Source organism: Eumetopias jubatus, unplaced genomic scaffold (assembly GCF_037043125.1).
Source record: "Eumetopias jubatus isolate StellerSeaLion01/CBP00866 unplaced genomic scaffold, mEumJub1_p1.0 scaffold_3, whole genome shotgun sequence".
Classification (NCBI taxonomy): Eukaryota; Metazoa; Chordata; class Mammalia; order Carnivora; family Otariidae; genus Eumetopias; species Eumetopias jubatus.
Window position 1 is genome coordinate 28498381 of NW_028274809.1, and position 26983 is coordinate 28525363.

At 39.5% G+C, this 26983-nt stretch overlaps 1 protein-coding gene across 5 annotated transcripts in view; it reads right to left on the reverse strand.

Moving 5' to 3' along the window:
* PIKFYVE (phosphoinositide kinase, FYVE-type zinc finger containing) overlaps positions 1 to 24618 on the reverse strand; it is a 74228-nt gene extending 49610 nt beyond the window's left edge. For 4 of the 5 annotated variants that reach the window (XM_028112199.2, XM_088021573.1, XM_028112196.2 and 1 more), the window contains exons 1-9: positions 24186 to 24618; positions 20865 to 21045; positions 18637 to 18789; positions 15305 to 15423; positions 14425 to 14596; positions 9493 to 9700; positions 7443 to 7532; positions 2535 to 2673; positions 859 to 1016 (exon numbers count right to left, since the gene is read on the reverse strand). In XM_028112199.2, the coding sequence (XP_027968000.1) occupies positions 859 to 1016; positions 2535 to 2673; positions 7443 to 7532; positions 9493 to 9700; positions 14425 to 14596; positions 15305 to 15423; positions 18637 to 18789; positions 20865 to 21036 (1211 nt within the window). In that variant the 5' untranslated portion in view covers positions 21037 to 21045; positions 24186 to 24618. The remainder of the gene's footprint in view (positions 1 to 858; positions 1017 to 2534; positions 2674 to 7442; positions 7533 to 9492; positions 9701 to 14424; positions 14597 to 15304; positions 15424 to 18636; positions 18790 to 20864; positions 21046 to 24185) is intronic. The other variant, XM_028112197.2, reaches the window with a different exon arrangement.
* Between the last annotated feature and the right edge of the window lie 2365 nt (positions 24619 to 26983).

Below are 26983 nucleotides of genomic sequence, written 5' to 3' on the forward strand. Positions count from 1 at the left end.
CTCACATTGGAACTGAGAGGTCCAAGGTTCAAGATTAAGTAACTTGAGTAAAAGCACAAAACTAAAAAGAAATATAGCCAAAACTGGACCCCAGGGTTTCACTGCTAAAGCTTTTACTCTCTTGCTACATGTTTGTTCCTAGGAAAGGAATAGCTAATCTAATCAACTAAAATAGCTTAGAGACATGCTGCCTTGAAAGGCAATAGGACCTGTCTGTCTGTTTCTCACAAATGATTTCTGAGGCGAGCAAGACACTTCAGGTGTGACTTATGAACTCAATTCCATAGGACAGGTTGCAATGTCCAGATTAGGGAACAGTAGCAGGAGAATCCACTGTGATCTTAATACCTAGCAACATTCCCAAATCCTGCTTAATCAGAGAGCTTTGTGTTGGGGAATTACTGCACACTCCTGCTTTTAATAAATAAGGTAAACTGCGACCCCATTTGCTCCTTGCGTCTATTCATTACTGGTTAAAACACAGAAGGGAGGGGCGCCTGGGTGGCTCAGTCGTTAAGTGTCTGTCTTCGGCTCAGGTCATGATCCCAGGGTCCTGGGATCGAGCCCCGCATCGGACTGCCTGCTCAGCAGGAAGCCTACTTCTCCCTCTCTCACTCCCCCTGCTTGTGTTCCCTCTCTCGCTGTGTCTCTGTCAAATAAGTAAGTAAAATCTTTAAAAAAAAAAAAAAAAAACACAGAAGGGAGGAGGGGTGAGTCATTAGCACCCTAAGCACCAAATGCAGGAACCAAACAGCACCCTATTCACAAAATTTGCTGCCCTTTTATCTACAACGTTATGGCCTTATTAAAAATAAAGTAATAAATAATATCAAAAAGTCTTTCTTAAGATCACATTACCTTGTAGCAATGTGTCCATTTCGGATTAACCAGTTAACTAATTCTTTTCCCACAATGCAGTTAGGATGTGTTCTTAGCCAGTAACGGTGATCCTGAAACTCCATTCCACTACTGTGATGGCAGATTTTCTTCCACAGGTCCTTTAACTGAACACTGTCCTGAAATCACATTATGAGCAAATAATTACTTCTGAGAAGGATACTATTATATACCTTTGCAGATTCTTTCCTGTTGTTTTTTTAGATGCATAAAAGGAAATTCAATTCAGATTTATCAGCGCCAACTCACATCATTTGACACGTGCATGGGGAACACTTGAACTCAGCTCATCTAATTGCAAATGTAACTTTTTCTCTTAAAAACCAACTATCCCAGGGTGCCTTGGTGGCTCAGTTGATTATGCAGCTGCTTTCAGCTCAGGTCATGATCTCAGGGTCCCGAGATCAAGCCCCATGTTGGACTCCCTGCTCAGTGGAGAGCCTGCTTCTCCCTCTCCCTCTGCCATTCCTCCGCACCGCCCAGCTTGTGCTCTCTCTCTCCCTAATAAATAAAATCTTTAAGGAAAAAAAAACCCAACTATCCCAAATAATTTTTTTCAGTCAATGGCACACATGATCAGTCTCCTAGTTATCTAAGTACAAAATTGCAAAATCTCCTCTTTGGAGCCAGGGCAAGGGAGAGGGGAGAATAATCACACCAATCTATTTCTCGTAGCCTTCACTTCAGCAGCTTCCCACCACCTTTCTCACCTGTACCCAAATGCCAGGTGAATCTTCCTAAAGGAAGGCCTTCCGTGAATGACTCCCTGCTCAAAAAAACTTCCAACATTGCTCAGCACCTATGGGTTCAAATCTAAACTTGTAAAGGCTGAACTCACCATGTTCCACCAGGTAACCCCAAGTAACTTCCATGTTCATTGCCCACACACTCCAGCTTAATCTCTTTGCGCACAGACTGAGCTTACTCTCCCTCCCAACCTCTCCTAACTAATAAGTCCTACTTTGGTGCATGGAAAATGTCATGTTTATTTTCATCTCTATACCTTGTCACATCTTTAAATAAGATTTGTTTTCCTCAATGCCTACCCAAATCCATTCCGTTCTTCAAGGTCCAGGCCAAGTCTTTCAGTTTAAAGCCCTCACCACTAATGACCTATTTCTTATTCAAAAGTATTACTTTTTTACTATTAAGGACCTGCCCATCAGCCTCATTTCTACCTTTTGAATTTTAAGCTTGAGGATAGAAGCCAATTTCCATTTGAGTCACTCTCAAAATAAATAAACACAGTATTTTACACATAGATAAATTCAATAAACAACTGATCAGTATCTCATATAAACATATAGTATAAAGGTATGCAAAGCATTCCATGTGTATGAGAAACATGTTTCAAAGTTTAAAAACAGTCTGGAACCTAACTAAAAGTTCAGCTCTCTTACTATGTAAAGCGCCTGAATTCTTATCTTACCAGATGAAAGGGATCAAGAAAATATTAATTCAATATAAGAGCGCCGAATGCTTCACCACTTTCTTAGGTGATCCTAATAAAAACTTAAGCTAATTATCTCCTATATTAATTTATATGCTAACTGGCTATTTGTAGGTTTCTTAAAAAGAAAAATCAGTGAGATACATAATATTTATGCTCAAAAATAGCAAAGATACTGGACCAGTACCAGAAGAATTTTGCGTTCATCCTCAGTAGTCTCTGCCCTAACATAGGTTCGGTTAGCCTGGGGACTGACAGATGTCTCATATGAAGATACCATGGGAGAACCAGATCGATCCAGTGACAGGTTAGTAATGCTAGCTGATCTGGAAATAAAAACAAAAAGTGAAAACACAGTTGTAAATTCTTCATCAGTAAATAAAATTACAGTGAAAATTCATTTTTAAATAAATGCTTACTGGGGCACCTGGGTGGCTAGTTGGTTAAGCGACTGCCTTCAGCTCAGGTCATGATCCTGGAGTCCCAGGATTGAGTCCTGCATCAGGCTCCCTGCTCAGCAGGGAGTGTGCTTCTCCCTCTGACCCTCCCCCCCCGATGCTCTCTCTCTTTTGCTCTCTCTCAGATAAATAAAATCTTTAAAATAAATAAATAAATGCTTACTTGCCAACATTAAGGGTACTTTTAAATGTAGTTATGATGGTTATGTATAATATCATTGGGAGAAGCTGAGAGAAGAGTATCCAGAAATTCTCTATAATAAATTGTCCAACTTCTGTGTTAGTCTAAAACTGTTTCAGAATAAGTGTAAAGCAAAGTCACTATGGAAAGATTATAGGAAAGCAATGGTAAATATAGTATATTTACCATTAATATTTCAAAGGAAAAGGATATAAACTCTTCTTATTACAATGCTGAAAACTAATTTTTTTTTTATTTTAACTGACAAATATGAAGAATCACAGACTAAATACAGAAATAATCTTGCAGGGGCCCCTGGGTGGCTAAGTTGGTTAAGCCTCTGCCTTCTGCTCAGGTCATGATACCAGGGTCCTGGAATAGAGCCCCGAGTCAGGCTCTCTGCTCAGCAGGGAGCCTGCTTCTTCCTCTCCCTCTGCCACTCCCCCTGCTTGTGAGCTCTCTCTCTCAAATAAACAAATAAAATCTTTTAAAAAAAAAGAAAGAAAGAAAGGATCTGGCAGTTCAGGAACAGGAAACTATGGCCCACAGACCAAATGGTTTTTGCATAACCAATGAATTAAGAATGTCTTTAGATGAACATCTGTAATGTTCTGGTAAAAGAAAACATTAACTCTGAATCCCAACTAAGCAAATGTTATTCCCCCAAAATAATTCCTTTCTTCTTATTAGAACTGCATTGTTGTCCTCAATTATACTTTGAATTTGATCAATAAAAAAATGAGTGAAAATTTGTTTCCTCTCTTGTTATATTATTACTTATATAATATCCTTAATTTTGCCTCTTGGCAAAGTTACTAGATAAATGACTTGTAAGTGGAATGTCAATAGCATCAAGAAAGCTTTTATTTATTAAAAAACTGTAGCTAGAAATTTTAGTTAGCTTCTACTTAGAAAAAAATGAAACCAAATTTTAGCTTCTGTATAAACGATAAAAAGGCAGAAGCATCTACAATGAGTTAGACACTAAACTCATTCTCACAGCATACTACGGAGTAGTACTACTAAATCCATTCTACAGATACAGAAATCACCAATCAGAGATTAAGTAATTTGTCTAAGGTAACTCAACTAACAACAAGGCTGCCTTTCAAAACCAGGTATCAATTGAAAAACTATGCTCTCTCCAGTATAAAGATAAAGATACTTTTAATTTTGGGGCGTCTGGGTGGCTCAGTCAGTTGAGCGTCCAACTCTTGGTTTTGGCTCAGGTCATGATCTCATGGGTCATGAGATCAGGCCTGAGACAGGCTCCACGCTCAGTGGGGAGTCTACCTGAGGATTCTCTCCCTCTGCCCTTTCCCCAACTCGTGCATATGCGTGCACATGTGTGCTCTCTCTCCCTCCCCCCAAAAATAAATAATCTTTAAAAAAGTAATTTAAGAAATTATTCACAGGTTTGTAACAGGTTTAGCAAAAAGTCATTCTTAATAGCTTATGAGAAACCACTGGTATCAAATAAATAAGATTTTTCAATCATTTATTTCTTGGCATAGTCTTTTAGTGAAAAGTCACCACTATATGTCTTATTCCACTAATTAAAATCTCTTTCCAACGAATGTATTTTTATCCCTGTGTTTTGCTTCTCTAACATTCTAACTATCCCTGCACTGCACATATCGATATGGCCGTAACAAGAATAAAAGAAAATGAGTCAAATTTGTCGTCAAATACTCTAATAAGTAGCCTAGCATTAAGAATGCTGGTTGAAGTTTTAAGTTATACTGACTAAATTATACCTTTCCCAAAGACTTACATCAACAATAGCATTAATTCAAAACACATGGAACTACAATGTAAATTAGCACAGCTACTTCTCCATTTGTACACTGCCAACAGAAATACTGTAATTCATCCCACCTTTTAAAAAACTGTCTTTTAACTCCACATCCCCTTGCGGCATCCCCCCCCTTCACTATAGCACAACTCCTATCTCCAATTCTTCTTCTTCCATTTAGGGAATCCAAAATGGTACAGCCACTTTGGAAGACAGTTTGGCAATTTCTTATCAAACTAATCATATTCTTTACCTATGAACCAACAATCATACTCCTTGGTATTTATCCAAATGAACTGAATATATGACCACATGAAAACCTGCACACAAATGTCTATAGCAGCCTTATTCGTACTGTCAAAACTTGGAAATAACCAAGATATCCTTCAGTAGGTAAGTTCCAGATAATGGAACATAATTTAATGCTGAAAAGAAATGAGTTATCAAGCCATGAAAAGACATGGAGGAACCCTGAATGAATATTACTAAGTGAAAGAATCTGAAAAGGCTACATTCTGAATGAGTCCAACTATAAGAAAGGGAAAACTATAGAGACAGTAAAAAGATCAATGGTTGCCATGGGTTGGGGGGAGGAAGAAATGAATAAGGAGAGCACAGAGAATTTTCTTTTTAAAGATTTTATTTATTTGAGAGAGAGAGAGAGAGAGAGCACAAGCAGGGAAAACGGACAGGGAGCGGGGCAAGCTGACTCCACACTGAGCACAGAGACCCCACACCCTGAGATCACGACCTGAGCCAAAATCAAGAGTCAGATGCTTAACCGACTGAGCCAGGCAGGCACCCCAGAGCACAGAGAATTTTTAAGGCAGTGAAACTATAGTATATTGCAACACTGGATATCATATTATACATCTGTCCCAACCACAGAATGTGCATCACCAAGAATGAATCCTAATATAAATTATGAACTTTAGGTTAAAATATATCAATGCAGGGTGATAATATATTACTGTTGTTCATCAACTGTAACAAATATACCACTCTGGTGCAGGATACTGACTGTGGGGGAGGTTATGAAGGTAGGGCATAGGAGGTATATAGGAATTTTCTGTACTTTCCACTCAATTTTGCTGTGAGCCTAAAACTGCTCTAAAAATGAAGTTTGCTGGGGCACCTGGGTGGCTCAGTGGTTAAGCAACTGCCTTCGGCTCAGGTCATGATCCTGCAGTCCCAGGATCGAGTCCTGTGTCGGGCTCCCTGCTCGGCGGGGAGTCTGCTTCTCCCTCTAACCCTCTCTCCTCTATGCTCTCTCTCACTCTCTCTCTCTCAAATAAATAAATAAAATCTTTTTAAAAAAATGAAGTTTTTTAATTAAAAAAAAGTAAAAGATCCTGATGTCTGCAACTTATTCTCAAATGATTCAGAAAAAAAATCTATTATATAAATAGTAACAAAGCAAATGGGAAAATGTAAAATAGTGAACCTTAATAAAGAATATGTTAAAATTTATTATTCTTGCAACTTTTTGCAAATTTGAAATTTTTTCAAAATTTTAAAAGTTTTTTAAAAACTCGAACTCTCTAGTACCTCCCATTTCACCCAGAATAAATGACAAAGTCCTACAATTAACTGTAAGAACCTTCTACTCCAGGTACACAGGACCTCTAACAGCTATGTTCCTTCTAGGAATTTGCTATTTCCTGTTTTCTTGGTACACTCTTCTACAAAATGTCCACATGGCTCATTCCCTCACATCCTCAGGTCTTTGCTCAAATGTCACCTTCCCAGTGAGGTCTTTCCTGACTACACTATTTAAAATGCCTATCTCTACCCCTATGTCTTATTGCTTTTTTGTGTATTAAATTTTTGTCTGTTTGGTTCATTGCTGTATTACACATTCCTGGTTTCTAGGTACTTGTAGAAAGAATAAATTGAAAGTATGTTAAACCAAGGTCATTCAGATGTCTAGTTCTTCAGGTTAAGAACTACTTATTCACCACTTAAACTTGTAAAAAGGAAAGCATTTTCAGTGAAGAGGTGTGGACATCAGTAAGATCTAGTAAGCTGAAAAAGGAGGAAGTGTGCAGGTGCAGAATGATTACAGGCAACTATTTCAAGGAATTTGGCTAAGGAAAGAAATAATTGAGAATATAGGTAAAGAGAGATGAACCATAAAGAAAAAATTTTTGTTTGTTTTTAATAGGTTATCCGAGTTTGTTGAAATGCTAATGGTAAGGAGTCAGCAATGAGAGGCAGAAGGTACAAACATCAATAGGATGATTAACAAAAAAATGAGAAGGGATGGGATCCAGAATACAAACGGAGAATTAGCTTGGATAAGAGGTAGAAAAAAAGAAAAAGATGAGCTAAGTGTAAATCAAGTTGGTAAGTGGTGGTAAGAGCTGAAGTGCCTATTTCTTAGCTGCTCTCTTCATTCTATAATAGAAAATAAGGCCACCTGCTAAGCTAGAAGAAAGCCAATGGAGATCTGAAGCCAGTGGCAAATACTGGAAAAGAGACACTGAAGAGAATGCAAGCCAGAGCTGACTAGCAAAAGGGAAAACAATAGTTTAATTCAGCTTTAGAGCTAAGGAAGTATAATAATCAATCCCATCCCATTTTTATCTGTTTGCACTTCTCATTACCATGAAAGAAAGAAAAATCAAATACAGAATATGGAGTTTTCATTTGGCAGTTTACCTATTTCGAGCAGGAGATTTTCCAGCATCCTCTTGAACAGATACAAGTCTTGTTGAAAGGGGAGTATTTGAGGAGTCTGGATGAATCAAACTACAAAGAAAGCAGAAAAATACTGAGGTGATTTGGGTCGGTAACAAGCAAATCCAATTTCAATGAAATGCTTTAACATTTAAAAGCTGATTGTTTTCCCCTGCAATAATGAGATTATATGTCAGTTTTGTTTTCTTCTTTTAATTAAGGTAGAAACTATGGTTTTTATATTAACTACATCAACTGCCAAAAGACTGGTAGTTTATTAAGTATACGGTATGCCCTTAAAATAATAACACTGGTTGGATGGGTACTTACAGAACTCCTTCATCCATCATATACTCAAAATTGAAGTGATTTGGAGGGAAATCCTGAGTTCAAGTATATTATTCTCAGTCCCCACAGCCCACTGGAATAGCACCGCAGAGTCAGACCTAGGTCCAAGTGCAGGCTCTCCCTCTTACTAGCTGTATGACCTCGGGTCCATCAGTTAATCTCTCTAAACCTCAGCTTCTACATCTGTCAAAAGGAGAAAGTGGTGCCTGTCCCAGAGATACAATAACTAAAAGATAATGAACATGAAACAATTAGCACAGAAATAAAATTATTCTATCCTTGACATCTAACCTACATGTCTTAGGAAGCTTTCAACACTTGCCAATTCTGGACTCACACAATAGAGCCAGGTACAACTAAAAGGCATTGCTAGCTAAAGTTAAGAAAGAACTGAGAATCCCTATACTTTTTTATTGTTCTATTAAATGGAGAATCAATTTTTAAAATTTATAAAATACATGTAATGAATAAAGAATCCTGATGCCACAAATACCAATACACCATTAGCACTGACTCTGAAATGCCTGTATTCCCCTACCCAATCCCATTCCCCTCTGAGCCCTCCATGAAACTACTATTGTCAATTTTATACTTATCATTTTCTTCCTTTTCTTTAAGTTTACCACATCTGTATACCTAGACAGTGCGTTTGTTTTGTGTATTTTTGAACTTCATAAATAATCATCGTATACATATGTGACTTTCTTTTCTGCTCCACATTCTGTCCCTGAGAGTCATGCATGTAGAATGTAGCTATAATTCATTCTTAACTTCTATTTAAATTCATTGGTTACCTATTAATTCCTCACACCTTTAAGGGGTGACTGATAAAATAACTTATCAGAAAAAGGTTAAAACTCTAAGCTCTTTGATATGGCCAGAGGCCAGATGTAGTATTGTACATAAGAATATAACTTAGCTAAAAAAAAAAAAATCAGAAACTGATGAATCTAGGATTCTAATTCAAACAATTCCATGTAACTTCCAAGAGTCAGTAATATCCTTCACCAGCAGGCAGCTGGAAGTAGCATATTTAGATCTATGGAAAACATGAAATGTTCCTTAGGGAGGAAATAAATCTAATTTCATTTACAAATATTATGAATACAAAGTTTATGGACATTTTCCTTCTCTAAGAAGGCTACATCAGAAATTATTCATCTCAGGCGCCTGGGTGGCTCAGTTGGTTAAGCGACTGCCTTCGGCTCAGGTCATGATCCTGGAGTCCTGGGATTGAGTCCTGCATCAGGCTCCCTGCTCAGCAGGGAGTCGGCTTCTCCCTCTGACCCTCCCCCCTCTCATGCTCTCTCTCTCTATCTCATTCTCTCTCTCAAATAAATCTTTAAAAAAAAAAGAAATTATTCATCTCAATAACTTCTGTTTCCTTTTCAACAAATATTATCAAGATCATATATATGCCATACACTGTTCTTGGTGCCAGTGGGTAGAACAGTGAACAAAAACAACATAAAGTCTCTCCTCTTGTAGAGCTTACATTCTAATTAGTCAATATAAACACTATCCATAAATATTCCATGATCCTTCTGGTAGCAAGCCAAAGAAAAAGGAGGGGAATATGTTGGAAATAATTCAAAGAAGATAAAAATTAACTGAAGGCACTCATGGGTCACAAGACTATCTGTATTCCTCAAATATAAATAAAATTGTACTCTAGTGATAATACCTTTGCCAGGCAAAATCATCCTCTAGAAATATGTTGCGGCTGGCTTTTCTACTTCCGACAGGTGTTCGAGGTTCACTTGGATCAAGTACAGACACAGAGGAAGCAGAATCTGAAAGAGCATTCAAGTCTTCCCCAATGGAATGACTGTCTGTGGAATGAGCATAACTTAAGGCTATTTTCCTACAGTATGTACAAGCTCGGAGGTCCCCTAGGAGGGAAAACAAAACAAGAAAATTAACTTAAAAAAATAACGATAATCGGTTACTTAACAAAACACATTAAATCCCTGGGTTAGTAGTTTTTCAGGTAACAGGAAAATGTCTTCAAGTAAAGACTACCAAAAAAGATGTTTTCACAATGCAAACTAATTTTATTATTAGCTCATTTATATATTTTAAAAACCATCACTATGATAAGTTCATCCAGGCATTCAAATAACCTCAAGTGTTTATTAATGAGTTAAGAAAACAGCACCCAATGGTAATAGAAAAAACTCTTTAAGAGTATTTTTCCAAAAAAATACATTTTTCAAGGTTCTAAAAATGAAATAAAGGTCAGTAGGTTCAAGAAAAAAATTGTTTCGAATACAGTAAATAAAGCAATATAAAAGGGAAACAACATATTTCCCCTGGGCAAGGAGGAGGAAAATGTTATGTAAGCCTCCATTATGAAGCCTTGCGAGTGGTCTCCATTGTGAAGCCCTAGGAGTGGCCTCCACAAGGGGGCACCATCTCAAAAACAAACAAATAGAAAATGGGTTTACAAACCGTAAGAAATATGTGGGGGAACTATTACAGAAAATCCTATAGTTAAAGTTGAGTTGGCAATGAAATATTCTTCGGAGGACACACAAGGTTATTTAATACTTTCATACACTGCCATTTTTTTTAGGACACAGCCCTGCCCAAATAGAAGTTTTCATTTCTATCCTGTTTTTCTGTAACAATTATTCATGTGATTCTGTAAGTTTAGTGTACTAAAAAAAAGGGGGGGGTCAGATAATTAAACGTGTATTTTACATTTACATTATTTTACAAATACATGTTATTTAACAATTCCACCTTAATTTTTTTTTACAATTAACATTAGAAAACTGACGTGACATGGAACAAAGAGTTCTTAAAGGCAACTGTAATGTTTTTACCATAATTACAACCAAGTATAATTATACTAAATGGTTTTAGGGGTTTTTTTCATTTTAAGACTACAACTATGTGGTCCTCAGTTTTGTTAAATTGTGCAAAGATTTTAAGCAAAATTAAATATCACTTGTTTCATTACTCCTTTCTGATGCCACGATTCAACAGATGAAACATACTAAAACTAAAGAAAAACATATCCACTTCAATCAGGACCAAAAAAAGTGAATCCAGTCTGGGATAAATGAGAGTGTCAGGACAAACCACCACCAGGTGACCGAAGTAGAACAACAGTAAGGAGTGAAATCACATCCTGCAGAAAGGTCTTTTGGTTGCCATAACAAAGGCTTGGTTTGTTTCTTACTATAAGGAAATCTCCCTTCACCAGTCAGCTATTAGAATGAAAATGATCAGAACACAGCCAAGCCTGAACTGAAAAGGTTTCATTTCATGAAGAACCTTCATCAGCAAGTGCCTGATGAACACATGCCTATATTATGTGATGGTATACAAAGACTGAGGAGACACAGCTCTGCCACCAAAGAATTTGGTCCACTGAGGTGAAAGACACACATATAATTAAAAAGTTGCATGACAGATGCAGAGATATTACTGCTACTACCACAATAACTGCTTAATATTCATTCATCCCTTTCCATGCGCCATACATTATTCTAAGTACTTTACATTTATTCAAGGCTACGATATACACCTGTGTCCAGCACTTATTATCCCATTTGCAATGGTTAATTTTACGTGTAAACTTGGAGAGACTGGTTGGTTGGTCAAGTAGTAGTGTCCTTGTTGGTGTGAAGGGTTTTTGATTACCGTATGATTAATATGTACAATCTGTTGATTTTAATTGGATTACCCTCCATAAAGTGGGTGGGCCTCATATCTTAGAATATTTTTGTCAAATTAGCAGGTATGACGAGACTGGTTGCTCCTAGTTGTACTAGACAAAGTCAGGGGAGGGAGGAAGAATGACCTCAGGAATTCAAATTCCCAGCTGTACAAATTACCTGGAAGTTTCTGTCTTCCCTGAGAGAAATCATTATCTCCTGTAGCCACAGAGCTGAAAATCAAACTAAGAGTTTCATCCTGCAAGTGGCTGAATTACAACACACACTGAATCACTAATCTTGCAGTATGACTGCTGTGAAAATGAGGGCACTAATTAGGAAGGAATGGAATCCTGAAAAGTAGAATGGAGATATATGGGAAGATCCTGATGAAGCTGGGGACACTAAGCCCCAAAATTCTGCTAAATCTTCATTACCTTTCTTAGCCTTTGTACCCTGTCAGAGGAGATTAACCCTGATTTGCCTGAGAAATCCAAAATGGCCTGAGTTTGGTACCTTGCAAGACACTGCTTATTCTCCTCAGGACCCACTCCCACTACCCTCTTTGCTTCTAGAGCTATAACAAGACTCAAGTCCCAGCAAGCCCTGAAAGGTAATGTGATGGTGCACTAACATGATTTTTCCAACGTATATAGACAGAAACCCAGGGAATACGTATGCAAATGGATATCAAAGATATAGGAGATATAGTGGAAAGAACATAAAGTAGGACCCAGCTGAATTTACTGATATGAGACCACTAGCACAGATTCTGGATTGAATATTGTAGCTTGAGAGGTAAAAAGGGCTCTAACGGTCTCATCGGTTGACTGGTTGGCTGAAACATGGACCAATAGTGGCCTACACTTAAAGAGGTTGAAAGGCCAGAACTGCCCTGGTATACTATGAAGGAAGGGATCCAAAGAATTAGGAGAGTAGATGTTAAGAAAGGATTTATCAAGTAAGACCTGCTCACTCACCCCAGGAGGATCTGGAGCATATACCTTTCCTGACCATGAGAAATAAATTTGTGAGGGAAACCCCAGGATCCTTGTAGAGCTTTGTGGTTGCTCTTCTCTGTAGGTCAGAAATTACAGTGGGAACTGCTGCCACTGAATTGGGAAACCTAAATGCAATGGAGACCATTAGATCCTATGGTGGCAGGGGCAGAATGGTGGCACTTAATCGCCAATGACAAGGTGGGCACGGATACTATAATAGACAGTAGAGTCAAAGTACAGTCAAAGAAGCAATCAGAATAGTAGCGACCATGGCATTGATCATGATGCTCAAAGAAGTGAAGTCGAGGGCGCCTGGGTGGCTCAGATGGTTGGGCGTCTGCCTTCGGCTCAGGTCATGATCCTAGGGTCCTGGGATCGAGTCCCGCATCGGGCTCCCTGCTCCTTGGGAGCCTGCTTCTCCCTCTGCCTCTCTCTCTCCCTCTGTCTCTCATGAATAAATAAATAAAAAGTTTAAAAAAAAAAATCTTAAAAAAAAAAAGAAGTGAAGTCAATGGGCAGTCTACTAAATTCTTACTCAATTTGTATAAGACAAACTCCAGAACAAGTGGACAATAGTTTAACTTAGATCAAAAACAGTCATGGTCCCCCAATTAACTCTCAGAATTGAGCCATTTACAGACCCAGAATTCCTGAATGAAGCAGGGAGGCTGGGTCCCCTTGAGGAGAACCCTCACTACACTGCCAAAAACTTACACTGTTAATCTTTCTACCACCCTTCCCCAAAGGGACCTATAGCCTTTTACCAGGGTGACTGTGCATTGAGGAACATGTAACAGTCAAACCTTTGGGGGATTACTGGACTTGGCTCTAATTCCAGGAGACCCAAAATTTTATTGTAGTCTACCAGTCAGAGTAGGGGCTTATGGAGGTCAGGTGATCAACAGCGTTTTAACCCAAATCCATCTCATAGTGGGTTCAGTGGCTGCTCTGTGGTTATTCCTCAGTTCTAAAATATATAATTGGAATAAACATACTCAGCAAATGGCAGAATCCCTACATTAGTTCCCTGACCCGTGAAATGAGAGCTATTATGGTTGTTCTGGCCTCCAGAACTGTGAGAAAGTAAATTTCTGTTGTTCTAAGCTGCTCAGTTTGTAGTATTTTGTTATGGCAGCCCTGGGAAACCAACATAACCATATTAACAAGAGAGGATTTTATCCTAAGGGTAATGGGAGCTCTGAAACGGTTTTAGGCAGGTAATAACCCAGCATGATCAAATCAGCATTTAACAAAGAATAATGACCAGAGTGTGGAAAAGGAACTAGAGGAAGAGAAAAACTAAAGGTTAAAAATTCTTTTAAAGGCTGTAGCCATAATCCTGATGAAAGATAACTGAGCTCTGAACTCTGTAGCAGTTTAGTGGGGGGTGGGGAGGATGAGTGAGGCTAAGAGGAAGATTTGCATAGTAACAAAAATAATTTAAGAGATGCAAAGAGTATTCTCCTTTTGGTTGCCTCTGCCCACCTTCCACTCGCAAATCACTGTACAAATCCACACACCATTGTTTAGTATTTTCTGCTTCAACAAATAAATTAAAATTTCCAGATTATGAAAGAATATGAGATGCAATTTGCTAAAGCACGGTGTCATATAACTCAAGGACGATCTGCATTTTGTAAAATAAAAACTCTCCTAGTAATATGTATCAGTAATCCATCCTAACCACCTTGTCTAATAAATATTAATGCTCCTGTGGTTTTTTGCTAGCATCTATGACACACTATCTTTTACTCTAGTTATTTCTGAACCTCTCCATCTACTTTATTATTCGACTGTAAAGTCCTTTAAAGCAAAGCTGTATCTCCCTCACTTTTGTGTCCCCCATGTCTCACACATGAAACCCAAAATAAAAACTGGCTTAACATCGGTCCTGTATTATAACTATTTTATAGTTATGACCTTTAAAAACTGTCGATAAAGTGCATTTACCTGTATAGCCCATAAATTTTCCAGGGATTTCTTGATTACAGCAACGACTGCAAAAAATCTGCCCACACAGTCGGCAATGGTGTCTGCGCCTGAAGGTCGTAAATTTCTCACTACAGTCGTAGCATTCTTTACATTGGCTATCGGGCATCCAGTATTGCTTCAGGTCGCTATCCTAAACAATAACAGTATGTGAAACTGAAAATATGAAAAGATGCAATGACAAATGCAATGCTAATCAATATCCTACAAGGTTTCTTTTGCAGAAATTGACAAACTATTTCAAGAATTCATATGGGAATGGAAAAGACCAAAATGACTTAAGCCTTAAACAGCCTTAAACAAGGCTTCAGTTGAAGGACATACATTACTGGCTACCAAGACTTATTCTAAAACTATAGTAATTTTAGACAGAAAATTCACTCAAGGATAGAAAAAAATGGAGCTATAGAACAGAAAAGAGAGGCTGCACACCCTCACAAAAGTATATGGAATGCAATCAGTGAAGCATGGTCTTTCTAAAAAAAAAATGGTACTTAGTCCAATTAGACCTCCATGAGAAAAAAATAAAGCTTGACCCCAAAACTTTACATGAATTATAAAGTTTCTTGAAGAAACCATGAAAGACTATTTACTGACCCTGAGCTAAATAAATACTTCCTAAACAGAAAAGCGCTAACTTAAAACAAAAAGCACTAACCATAAAGGGGACGAAAACTGAAAAATTAAAATTAAGAATTTGTACATAAAATGTGTTCATAGCTGGAGGAAGTACTAGCTGAACATTCCTTCGAGTCGAGTAACATGATGCCATTTTTAGTGAGTATGCCATGAGCCCCATATAAGTATTTAGTAAAAATCTTCTAAAGCCTCGAGAGAGTACCTGGCTTTTCCCCTCCATGATTTCCTTGAGGCGTTTTAATACTGTGCTGAGGCTTCGAAGCTGAACAGCTGTACGCGGGTCATGACCTCCAAAGGTAGGTTCTGCTTTCCTTCTTGTGTCTGAGTCAGATTTATCAAAAAAAACAAAAAAACCTTGTTATTAGTCTCTAATATCTATGCAAAATAAGGTATAAATGTGATGCACAGTGCCCTTATGTTCTCCCAGCCAGTGATATGGATTGAGAGTTAAACTAGTTTTTACAAAGGTAAGAAGAGGCTGTTGGAAGTATTTCTTACTACCATGTAAACCATTGCTTCACAAGCAAGTAAGGACTACCTAAGAAAAGCACTGTCTTAAGACCACTGACGATTTGAGGCCTCAGATGGACACACTGCTTAAATGTCCCCAAAATTCACTAATGATTTATTGGGCTCTTTGGTTCCAAGCCGTAATAAATATCCGCTAGAAATTTAGCAGAAGAAAAAGCAATCCCTGTGAGTTAACCTAGCTTCGTTTCTACAGTCAAACAGTAAGCAACAGTTCAGTTCATTACAGACCAAGTCCTTAGTGCCTCATGAAGCAGATGATCAGAAAGGAGTTTAATAAAACACGTTCCCAAAGACTGACAGAGTTTAGAACATCCAGGGTGGTAATTTACCCACAAAATTCCCTTCACCAAGATCTAAACAGATTAAAAATGCCAAAGAGTGGCTAGAACTCCAATCCTACCCTTTCCTGCCACCTCCTTGACCCTGCAGCTCCAAACTGAAAGGGATCACTTACACTTTAAATAGGAATACTAAAGTCAGTCCTATCAATAGTAAAACAGACGCAAATTCAGCTTTGTGGCCAAAATGGGTACGCCCACCAAAGCTGTCATATTATTTCCTTATTTTAGAGCAAGATCCCAAATGAAGTTTCCACCTATTCCTGGCTCTGGCAGTTAAAAAAACCTAAGGATGAAGTGGAAGTGGCTTGACAAAAAGGATGAACATCTCTATTAGCTTGAACTCATTAACCTAATAACCTATGGCCAATCAAGATGGAAAATACCCCACCTTAAGTCTTTCTCAAGCTCACTTATCTGCTAGATTTGTTTTAGGCATTCTTTGTTTTGGTTGGGTAGCGCAGAAAGGATTACCGAGAAATGAGAGGTTGCTCTCTAAATCTAAATTGAACAAAAAACTTCCCAAGAGAGCGGAATAACACAAATGATTATCCAAAGTGCACCCATGCTAGAAAACTTTAAAAATTTTATCTTTGTATAAATATTCATATGCTAATTTCAGCAGACACCTCAGAGGTGTTGTTACTAGAATACAATGTGCAAGTATCAAAATGACAAAATTTTTCTTGAATATCACAATATAAAGCAAGTGTCCATAATTCACAAGTTGAAAAAAAAAGAGGCAGATGAAACTGTTAGATCGCAATGGCTGTGCTCCTGTGCAGGGACAACAAATAATAGTGAAGCCCCCTGCATTTAGCTGCTCAGAAATATAAGAGAGTACTAATAGCATCATTCACTAGAAAAGGATGAGCAAGGCTGTTCCTGGAACCAAAAGAATCACAGATGAAGGTGAAAGACCTGAGAGATATGGTCTAGCACTCTGCCCTAAATAATCTAAGATGCTTCTCTTGTAAAATGCATATTACATAATCAAGTGATTTTCCTAAAGTCACAGGGCTAGTAAATTGTGGAATTACAGCCTTTCAGTAGAAAAAGGAACTTGATTAGTCAGTCTCAGGCTTCTGAAGCTTAAATGCCTCTAGCAGCTAAGGCAGAAAGAATCAAAGAATCAAACAGGCTTGATAAAGACAGTAAGGAGTGGTGGGGATTGCAGCAAACTAAACATTACAAGCTCCACCTAGTGATTTTTTTTAAAAGATTTTATTTATTTATTTGAGAGAGAAAGCGCATGCGCTCAAGAGCAGGGGGAGGGGCAGAGTGAGAGGGAGAAGCAGACTCCCAGCTAAGCAGGGAGCCCTACACCAGCAACACCAGGCGGGCTTGATCCCAGGACCCTGGGGATGATGACCTGAGCCGAAGGCAGCCGCTTAAACGACTCAGCCACCCAGGTGCCCCCACCTAGTGATATTTAAATTCAAGATTATCAAGACACCAAGGCAAGGTGTGATAGGCTGTTTGTAATCCCTAAGAGACTCTAGTCCAACTCCTCAATTTGACAAAGAAATTCTATGCTTAATTCAGCATAGGATGTAGTCAGATCCCTCAACAAAAACAATAGTGTTTCCACAGGTCAGGTTCAAAAGGGAAGGAGTTCACTGAGCTTAAAGGTTAAGGTGGGAATGGTCTCTTCCTGCCAACCATCTGGGGTTGAAGAAGATCTCCTCTCTCCCTCTCCCCCTTCCCACCTTCTGATTCTTCCTTCCAAATGGCTGATGTAACCCAGGCTGAGGCTCGTTGCCCTAGGAAACCTGCAGAGGTGATGCAGCCTTGCTCCAGTCCTCAGGCGGTTCCGCACCAAGTCTCGGCTAGCTGTAAGATACCTTCCCACCAACCATCATTACCTGTGCCTGCCTACTTTTCACTCGAGGATCTCATGAGGGAAGACTGGCCAGACAAGACAGGATGTGGTGTTCAGGGACACTTGACTTCCATTGCTGCCCCCTCCTTCTCTATTATGCCACCTCTCATTGCCCTTCTTCTATCACCTTGAGCTGGGCAAACCACTGTGCTCAGTTTAATACTCTAACAGAAATGAAACATAAAACAACTCACTTTGTCTTGTCTCTCCATTCAGGCACTGATCCCCAGCCTACCTATTCTCATCAGAAGAGCATGACAATGAAGGAGATGACTATAGTCGACCAGGACAGAGAACAAACAGGCAAGAGCTCAGCTTATCCAGCCACAATGACAGTCTGCACCCCAACAAGGACAGAAGGCCAAGAGCAAGTGGCAGCCTGCTAACCAAGTGGAGAGAGTTCTGCAGCCAGAGGCATGCACACCACATTACACTAGCCATCCCAAGAACAGATGCGGAATTCATTCACAAAGCTGAAACTAACCTGTGTTCTCCTGGGGATGTTGCAAACTGTTCTCTTCTGAAACCCAAGCAAGTAATTAATCAAAAAACAGTCAAGAGATCTGTGCTTGGCCTAAGTTAAAATTTAATAAAATGCTTAAGAATTTTTTTTTTAGGTATCAACAAATTCTTTCACTACCGAGGTAACAGTGTCATTAATTCTGAGGAGCACCTGACTATTCCAAACAGCAGAAAAGTTAAGTCAATAAACAACCTGGGAAACATAATGACTGGAAAAATCTAACACACAAGAGAAAAATGAAATGAGAAGCACTGTCTCACCTAATACTGCTGAAGATCGTCGCTGGAGTTCCTCGTTAAGCTGTTTTTTATATGGTGTAGGTGACCTCACAGACTGTGTTCTTGAAGGGAGCTGAGGGCTGGCCCAACTTCCACCTAGAGACTGCTGCTCCCCCTGGCCCCCTTCTGCGCGCTCTGTAGCAAAGGAAAGCTTGGCATTATTTGAAAAAATAAGACTCAGGAGTTCAGCAAAGAGAAGGAACAGAAGAAATTGTTCAGAAAATAATGTATTTATGTATTACTTGCATAATTAAAAATTAGGTAAAAAAAAAGAAATTCAAAGAAAGTGGCAAAATTATAGGCCCATATATCCTTGGCATATGTGATCCTCAGTTTTACATTTCATTAGAAATATCTTGAGCATATTAAAGGAAACAGAATGCAAGCTTTACATGCCTGCAGAGATTTTTTTTGATTGGTTTTGTTTATGGGGTAGATCCCATGCACTATTAAAACAGTGCAATAGTGGGGGCACCTCGGTGACTCAGTCGTTAAGTGTCTGCCTTCGGCTCAGGTCATGATCCCAGGGTCCTGGGATCGAGCCCCGCATCGGGCTCCCTGCTTAGCAGGAGCCTGCTTCTCCCTCTCCCACTCCCCCTGCTTGCGTTCCCTCTCTTGCTGTCTCTATCAAATAAATAAATAAAATCTTTAAAAAAAACAGTGCAATAGTGAATAGTAGGTGCTCAATAAACATTTGCTGAATAAAAAGATTATTGTCTTATGATAACTAAATATAATGTAGTATCCTGGATGAGATCCTAGAACAGAAAAAGGACTTTAGGTAGAAACTGAACAAGTATGAATAAAACACATACTTTAGTTTATGACAATGCATCAGTGATGGTTCATGAATATAGGATAGTTAAGTATACTACACTAACGTAAGACAACAGAGAAAGCTAGGTGTGGGAGTATATGAGAACTCTGTACTATCTTCCCAATTTTTCTATAAATTTCTATAAATCTAAAAGTAAAGAGATTTTTTAAAAAGTCATTATCTTAAAAATGGACTGAAAGGAGATTTTATACAGCTTTAAATATGACTACTACTAAAAGTCAGTTAATACTATTAAAATTTCTCCTGAATTCATTTAACAATTAGCCCTCAAATTCCTTACAACAAGAGTGATTACTTTCTAACGCATGTCAAATAATACAGCCAAATAAAAAGCAAAGATACAGGCCATATTTTTAAAAAATTTTTTCCAGCTAAAAAATATATTGCTTGAAAAGAGCTCATTTAAAAAGTACCTTTTCACTTCCAGTTATGGAATGAACAAGTCATGGGGAGGAAAGGCACAACACAGGGAACACAGTCAATGGCATGTAATAGCATTCCATGGTGACAGATGGGAGCTACACTTGTGGGGAGCAGAGCATAATGTATAGACTTGTCCAATCACTATGCTGTACACCAGAAACTAAAGTAACACTGTGTCAGCTATACTTCAATGAAAAAAATAAAAAATAAGGAGGATCCCAAATAAAGGAGATTCTGTAAAATAACTGGCATGTTCTCTACAAAAATGTCAATCTCACAAAAGACGAAGAATGGGAGACTAAAGATAGATGAAAATTAAATGCAAAATCTGACCCTGGACTGGATCCTGAAAGGGAAGTTTTCTTTTGGGAACAATTCATTTGTTTGGAATACAGACTGCTCATTAAATAAAAGTACTGTACTGATACTAAATTTCCTGAAATAAATAAGTAAAAAGCATCCTTTCCCTTGATATCATTACATTTACACCTTAATCTAATGGGTTTAAGTCAAAAGGCATGCTGACAGTTTCAATTTTGGAAAAATAAGAACCTTTCCTCCCACATGCTGATTCTTCTAGTTTTATAGGTCTAATTACAACCTTTTGGCTATTAACCCCTAAAAGAACAAAGTCCATTCTGTGAACTTAAGAAAGTTGAAACATATTAAGAAAGGGAAAAAAAAATGCTAACTCAAAAAGGGACTTTTTTTTGGGGGGGGACCTCTTTTTAACATTTAGTTTTCAATTCAGATCTTTAGTTACCAATAATTAATAAGATTACAGGGAGAATTCTAGCTTTCTCTTCATAATAAACCCCAGTGACCTATGATTAAAGCTATCTCCTTGCTGATATTTCACATCCTTGCAAAGACACAGCATGAAAGCTGAACAAGAAAATTTCGGAGAATCAAAACTGCAGGGTCTCTGATCCTTAAGAATAAGGCTTACCTTTGTTAAATCGAAAGAGATTGACGAAAGAACTATACGCTGATTTAAAAGGAGGTTCGTCCTGATCAGGAGTCAAAGGTTTAAAGTGTGTGAGATGAGAAGGACTAGTAGGAGATCGAGGCAAATCATTAGCAGAGTCCAATGTTGGGGAAGTCTTATCATCTGTGGCCATTTCATGAGTCTAAAAAAACAAAAGATATGAGTTCCTAAGGAAGCCCAAAAGTTGATTCCAAACAGCATCCCTACATATCTGGAAATCTGACTCTGAAAACTCAGACCCCCGAAAACCAGAGTAAATAAATCTAGTTTAGCATATACTGCAAATTAAGGCTTAGAAACACTGCAGTCTAAATCATAAGGGTCTCAATCACTTCAAACTATGAGTACATAGCCAATTTAATTTTCAACATTGCTATTCAATCTATAAAAAATATCAAAATCATTAGCAATTTGGAGGTAAGGTGTAAATGTGAGCAGGAAAAAAGCATTTTGACATAATTTATCTTTTTCCTTTTAAGATTTTTTTTTTTTGACAGACAATAGCTTTTTAATGTTACTGGGGAAAACTGATTTTACACAAGCATATTAATTCCTCAAAATTTTTTGAACTTAATTCAATTTTTTCTTTTAAAAAAATGCAAAGCAGGAGTGCCTGGGTGGCTCAGTCAGTTAAGCTAAGCGTCTGACTCTTGATTTTGGCTCAGGTCATGATCTCAGGGTCATGAGATGGAGCCGGAGCCCACCATATGGGCTCTGAGCTCAGGGTGAGTCTGCTTGAGATTCTCTCTCCCTCTGCCCCTCCACCAGCTCATATGCAGGCACACTCTCTCTCACTCTCTAAAATAAATAATCTTTTTAAAAAATAAAAAATGTAAAACATAAACATTTCCCAGAAAAGAAGATGGAACAGTGATCCCTTAATGACACTTCTATATAACCTCAAAAATTACCTCAAGCTGTACCTAATCACCTCGAGAAATACACAAATCAACAAGCTGTTCCTATCATCTCTTCTTCTAGGCACATGAACCTGGTTTTTCTCCTTTTAAGAGTAAACTCATATAGACATTAGAGTGAAGATCTTAAAGGACCTTTTCCTAATAACTAAAAACCATAATTCAACCGAAGTAGTAAAGGTAACATCACCAGATGGAGGATACGGAAAAACACTGGTGTCTATTTCCTGTCATAATACTTCAAATAAGTGAGAACCATAAACTATGCATAACCCTAGTCATTAAAGTACTATAGTTTGTCAACTAATTTATGTTTTACTAAGAGGACGTCACACTCTTTCAAATGCTTTTCACTTTCAAAATCATATCTACCATCTCGTTTTATTTTTGCAAAAATCCTGGAGGGAGCACAGAGCTGGACTTACTACTACATTTCACCTTTGAGGCAACCAATGTACACTGAACCTAACACCTTTCCTGAGGGTCACACAGCTGGTCAGCGGTAGAACTGTATTCAGACCCCAAAATTTCATCCTAGAATTCCTCTTTCGATCAAAATTATTTTTGTAGCTCTTCACAGACTTCCAATTTTAGCCTATCTGAATTCTAACTACTCAAGACATTGCCTGATTAATAATTAATAATTAATTAATTAAAGCAGAAATGAAACCATGGACTTGAACATGATTTGGCAATAAATGTTTATTGGTATGGAGGAAGGGGAGGAAAGGAGGAAGAAAAAGAGGAAGGAGTATTGAGGAAGAGCAGGGAGAGAGGTGGAGGAAAGAGAGAGGAAGGTGGAGGAAGGAAGGAAGGAAGGAAGGAAGGAAGGAAGGAAGGAAGGAAGGAAGGAAAGGGTGAGAGCGGAGAGAGGGAGGGGGTGGGAGGAGAAGGGAAGGAGAGAGAGAGAGAGAGAGGATCTCTCTAATATCACCCACTATTGAGGAGAATAGTCAATAATCCATATTCCAGCATAAAGGATTTTGAAGCAAGCTGCTGACTGAAGAAATGTCAGCTCAAAAGGGGCGGGGGGGGGGGGGAGAGGACAAAAGGGAAGGAAGAAACAGAGCACTAAGGAGAAAGGATTGTGTGATTACAGCAACAACCCTCAGGCCTGGGAAAACAGTCTACATTCTACTTTGACACAAGTAACATCAGAAGCAGAGTTAGCAATCTGCATAAAGAATCTCAGCATTACTTCTGAGGGTCACCCAGATACAAAACTAATTAATAAGCTTTGGAGATATGAGGATAAAAATTACCATGACAACACCCAGCAACTGTAATCTCTGAAACATAAACATAGTCACATAGTTCATCTTAAAAATTCCATAATGACACCAGGATCTTGAAAAAAACTGTCTCACAATTCTTATTCTCTGGTAGCTTAAAAACTCTGCGATATAAACCAGGACTCTTTGCTAACTGATAGGCAATTAGAAATATTAACCCACTTTCCAAATGCCAGTACTTTGCCTCTTCTCATTTGAAGGCTACTAGCTATCCAGGTGATTAAGCCAATATGAAAGCCAATCAGGTATTAAACGTAGAAAATAAGCCCAATCTACCAGCCAATTTCAAAATATAGCAGATGAAAAAAAACCCAAGTATCAGCTGAATCATTTCTAAATACAGTTTTTAAAAATACTTAAAATGTACCAAAAATAATGCAGGTCAGCTGAATACCAGAAATGTCAGTTTCCATCAACAAAGATTTTTTTGTTCAATTTTTCATCAACATGCCAAAAGAAACACTAAAGCAAGACCACAACATGACCCATATTACTCCTCCCAGAAAGAAAAAGGGAGCATACAGGGAAAGAAAAAGGGAATGTAGTCTTGCTCCACAGAAGGCTTAAGCTGCCCAGTCTATCAAAAACCCAAATCCAACCAAACAAAAACAAAAACAAAAAAAAGAAAACTAAGGTTATTTTTGAATCCTGATAGATGGAAGTTTTGGAGTGGCAGAAAACCAGATTCAAATAAGTTAGAAATAAGAGCGTGCAATACCCCAAACCACTACCCTCTACTGTCGGCATGGTACTCGTTTTAAAACAGAATGCACTGAATCAATACATGATCACTTAACAGATACCTACACACTTCCTATAAGCCTAAATAACTTGCTTTATACAGAATTCTAGCACTTCTCATGTCTTGACTATGTTAAAAATAATAACCTCTATATTGGACAGGAGACTCTTAATTCCCTAAAAATATCCGTCACATTTCATCCTCACCCTTTTTTGGGGAACATTCTAAGCAAAAGGAAAATACTAATTGGGAAATCAAGTCTTCTCCTCAAACATAGGTAGAAACGGAATGCACTCAAATAGCAGAAGCAATCATTTAAGGAGGTACACACATGTTTGAAAACCCACTATTGGTGTCGTTTTCTGTAGCTCAGGAACTTTCTTTTTCAGTCTACGGATGCACCTCTGACACACAGACGAGGAGCTGATCCATCGGAGGGAGGAGGAATTGGACTGTGCACCTCCAAAACAAGCTCAGGGACACGGGACAAGACAGGGGCAAAGGAACTTCAAATGTGTCCAGGGAAACCTCTTCAGGAACAGCCGCACCCGGCTCCCTTTCCCGCTCGCCAGACAAGGGGAACCGGGGAATCAGGGAGCCGGCTCACTGCGGGCACAGCTTCTCGGCCCTCCGTTGCCCAGCCTCGGTCGCAGTCCGGCCTCCAGACGCGGTTGGGAAGCGCCAGCTCTCGCCTTCACTTCAGCCTTCCCCTCCGCTCTGGCCCCGGAGCTCCCCAAACCGGCCTTCTTCCCCACTCTCAGCGCCAGCCGGCCGCGCGCCAGGCCCCCTCCCTTACCTGCGCCTCCCGCCCCGGCCCCGCCGGCCACCCTCCACCCCAGTCGCCGCTTCACCCCGTTCAGGCGCAGGAAGCCAGTGCGACGGGGATACTCGGGCCAACGGCGGTTGCTGCAGGAAGCAAAGCCACTTACATAGTTGATGCGGCTTCTCGCTTCCCCCGAAGGCTCCGCCCCCTGTTCCTCCTTCTCTCCAATCCGCAATGCTCCCGGGCGCCGGCTCCACCCCCTCCTTTGCGTCCGCGCCACGTTCGGATCAGACGCCCAGGCGAAAGGAGTCGAGCTCGAATAGAGTCGTCCTGGACAATTTGACTGATTAAGGCCGCCTCAGCCTTCGCAGAGGAAGCCAGGGCGACTGCGCGCGTGAGCATCACGCGTGCCGGGTCACCCGACGGGTGCTGGCTGGGCCACTGCAGTTACCGTATGTGTTCGATGATGTGGGCTTTCAGAAGATGTTACCGCGTTCAGCGTTCCCAGGGACTGATATTCACAAGAGCGCAAACTGTTGTCACACTTAAGTGACTCGGTCAACGACTGGCCATGTGACCTTCAACAAATTACTAAATTCCTCAGGCCCCTGCCCTCTTAACTGCAAAATGAGGCTGATAACAACCACTTCACAGACAGTTTTTTGAAGATAAAGTAAAACATTGCACATAAATCATCTGGCACAGTGCCTTACCCCAGAGTAAGTGATGTGAGCTCTTTAGCTAGTCTTTTCATTCAAGTTTTGTGTTGCACCAAGACTGAGTGCAAAGAAAATTACCAAGTTGCTCAGCCTGGCTATAGCATCAGTCCATCTTTTTGTCCTGCTGTGAGCATTGTGCCCTTAGCTGAAGAAGACTTGTGCCAAAACCTGCTGACCAATTGTGGGGCTTGGCAGGGGCGGTCAGAAAGGAAACCCAGAGTGCGGTGCTATTTTAATTAAATTCTTCAGGCCCTTTCCTCAAGAGTTTTGGCAAATCCCTACCCAGTTTTCCTCGAGTTAGCCTTCTCGGCCGATGGAGAGCGGCATCGAAGCCCGAAGACTGGTACCAGTATAAGGAAATCCTTATCACCCTCAGCGGGGCCCTCAGCAATCATCCTAAGAGTAGTCAGTTTCCTCTTCCATTTCTCAACTGCTGTTCCACACCACACCATTCCTCCTGCCCCATTACTTTGACTATCATTCTCAGCAGAGAATCTACCTGAGTGAGAAAGCTGGGGTTATTGGGTGTGACCGCTAACAAACCCTTCGTTGAAACACATATTTATGATTCTTACTGAGTCTTTTATTGTTATGATGGTACTATGCTTATATTCTTCTATCAGGTATCACTTGCATTTGTACTCAAAACAGCTTTTCCTGGGCGCCTCGGTGGCTCAGTCGTTAAGCGTCTGTCTGCCTTCCGCTCAGGTCGTGATCCTAGCATCCTGGGACCGAGCCCCACATCGGGCTCCCTGCTAGGCGGGAAGCCTGCTTCTCTCTCTTCTACTCCCCCTGCTTGTGTTCCTGCTCTTGCTCTCTCTCTCTCTCTCTCTCTCTGTCAAATAAATAAATAAATAAATCTTTAAAAAATAGCTTTTCCTTTTCTTTTTTTATATTGATTTCTAGTATTCAACTAATTAAACAAGGAAGCCATTAGACTGAGATGGTTCTAATATCTTAGTAGCCTGTATAAGCGAACCAAAACCTAAGCCTGTAATGCCTCAAGGTTATGAATTTGAAACCTAAGGATAACCAATCACAAACAACCACCTAAGGCTTTTCCAAACACGGCAACTGCCTAAGCTGTAGTCAATCAAATAATTTCCTTGCTTTGCTTCTGCCTTTTCTCCGTAAAAGTCTTTCCCCTAGCTCCTGTCATTGTAGTGTTTCCAATCATTTCACATTTGGCAATGCCCAATTTCTGCTCAAATAAACTCTTTTTTTTTAAGATTTCATTTATTTATTTGAAAGAGAGAGCACATGAGAGGGGGGAGAGTCAGAGGGAGAAGCAGACTCCCCACTGAGCAGGGAGCCCGATGCGGGACTCCATCCCGGGACTCCAGGATCAAGACCTGAGCGGAAGGCAGTCGCTTAACCAACTGAGCAACCCAGGCGCCCCTGCTCAAATAAACTCTTAAAAATTGTAATATGCCTCAGTTTATTTTTTAACAGTATCAGTACAGACTCATGATTTTTTTACAGTATATTATAACTCATTACTGCACCACTCTTTTTGATAGTCGAGGTTTCCCTGATTTGCCCAGTGAGAGCCCCTTCAAGCAGCTCCCATGTACATTTGACATGCCTTTCCCCCTTTTTGAGCACTTCCTTACCTTCTTACCCAATAAAATATACCAGACTCATCTT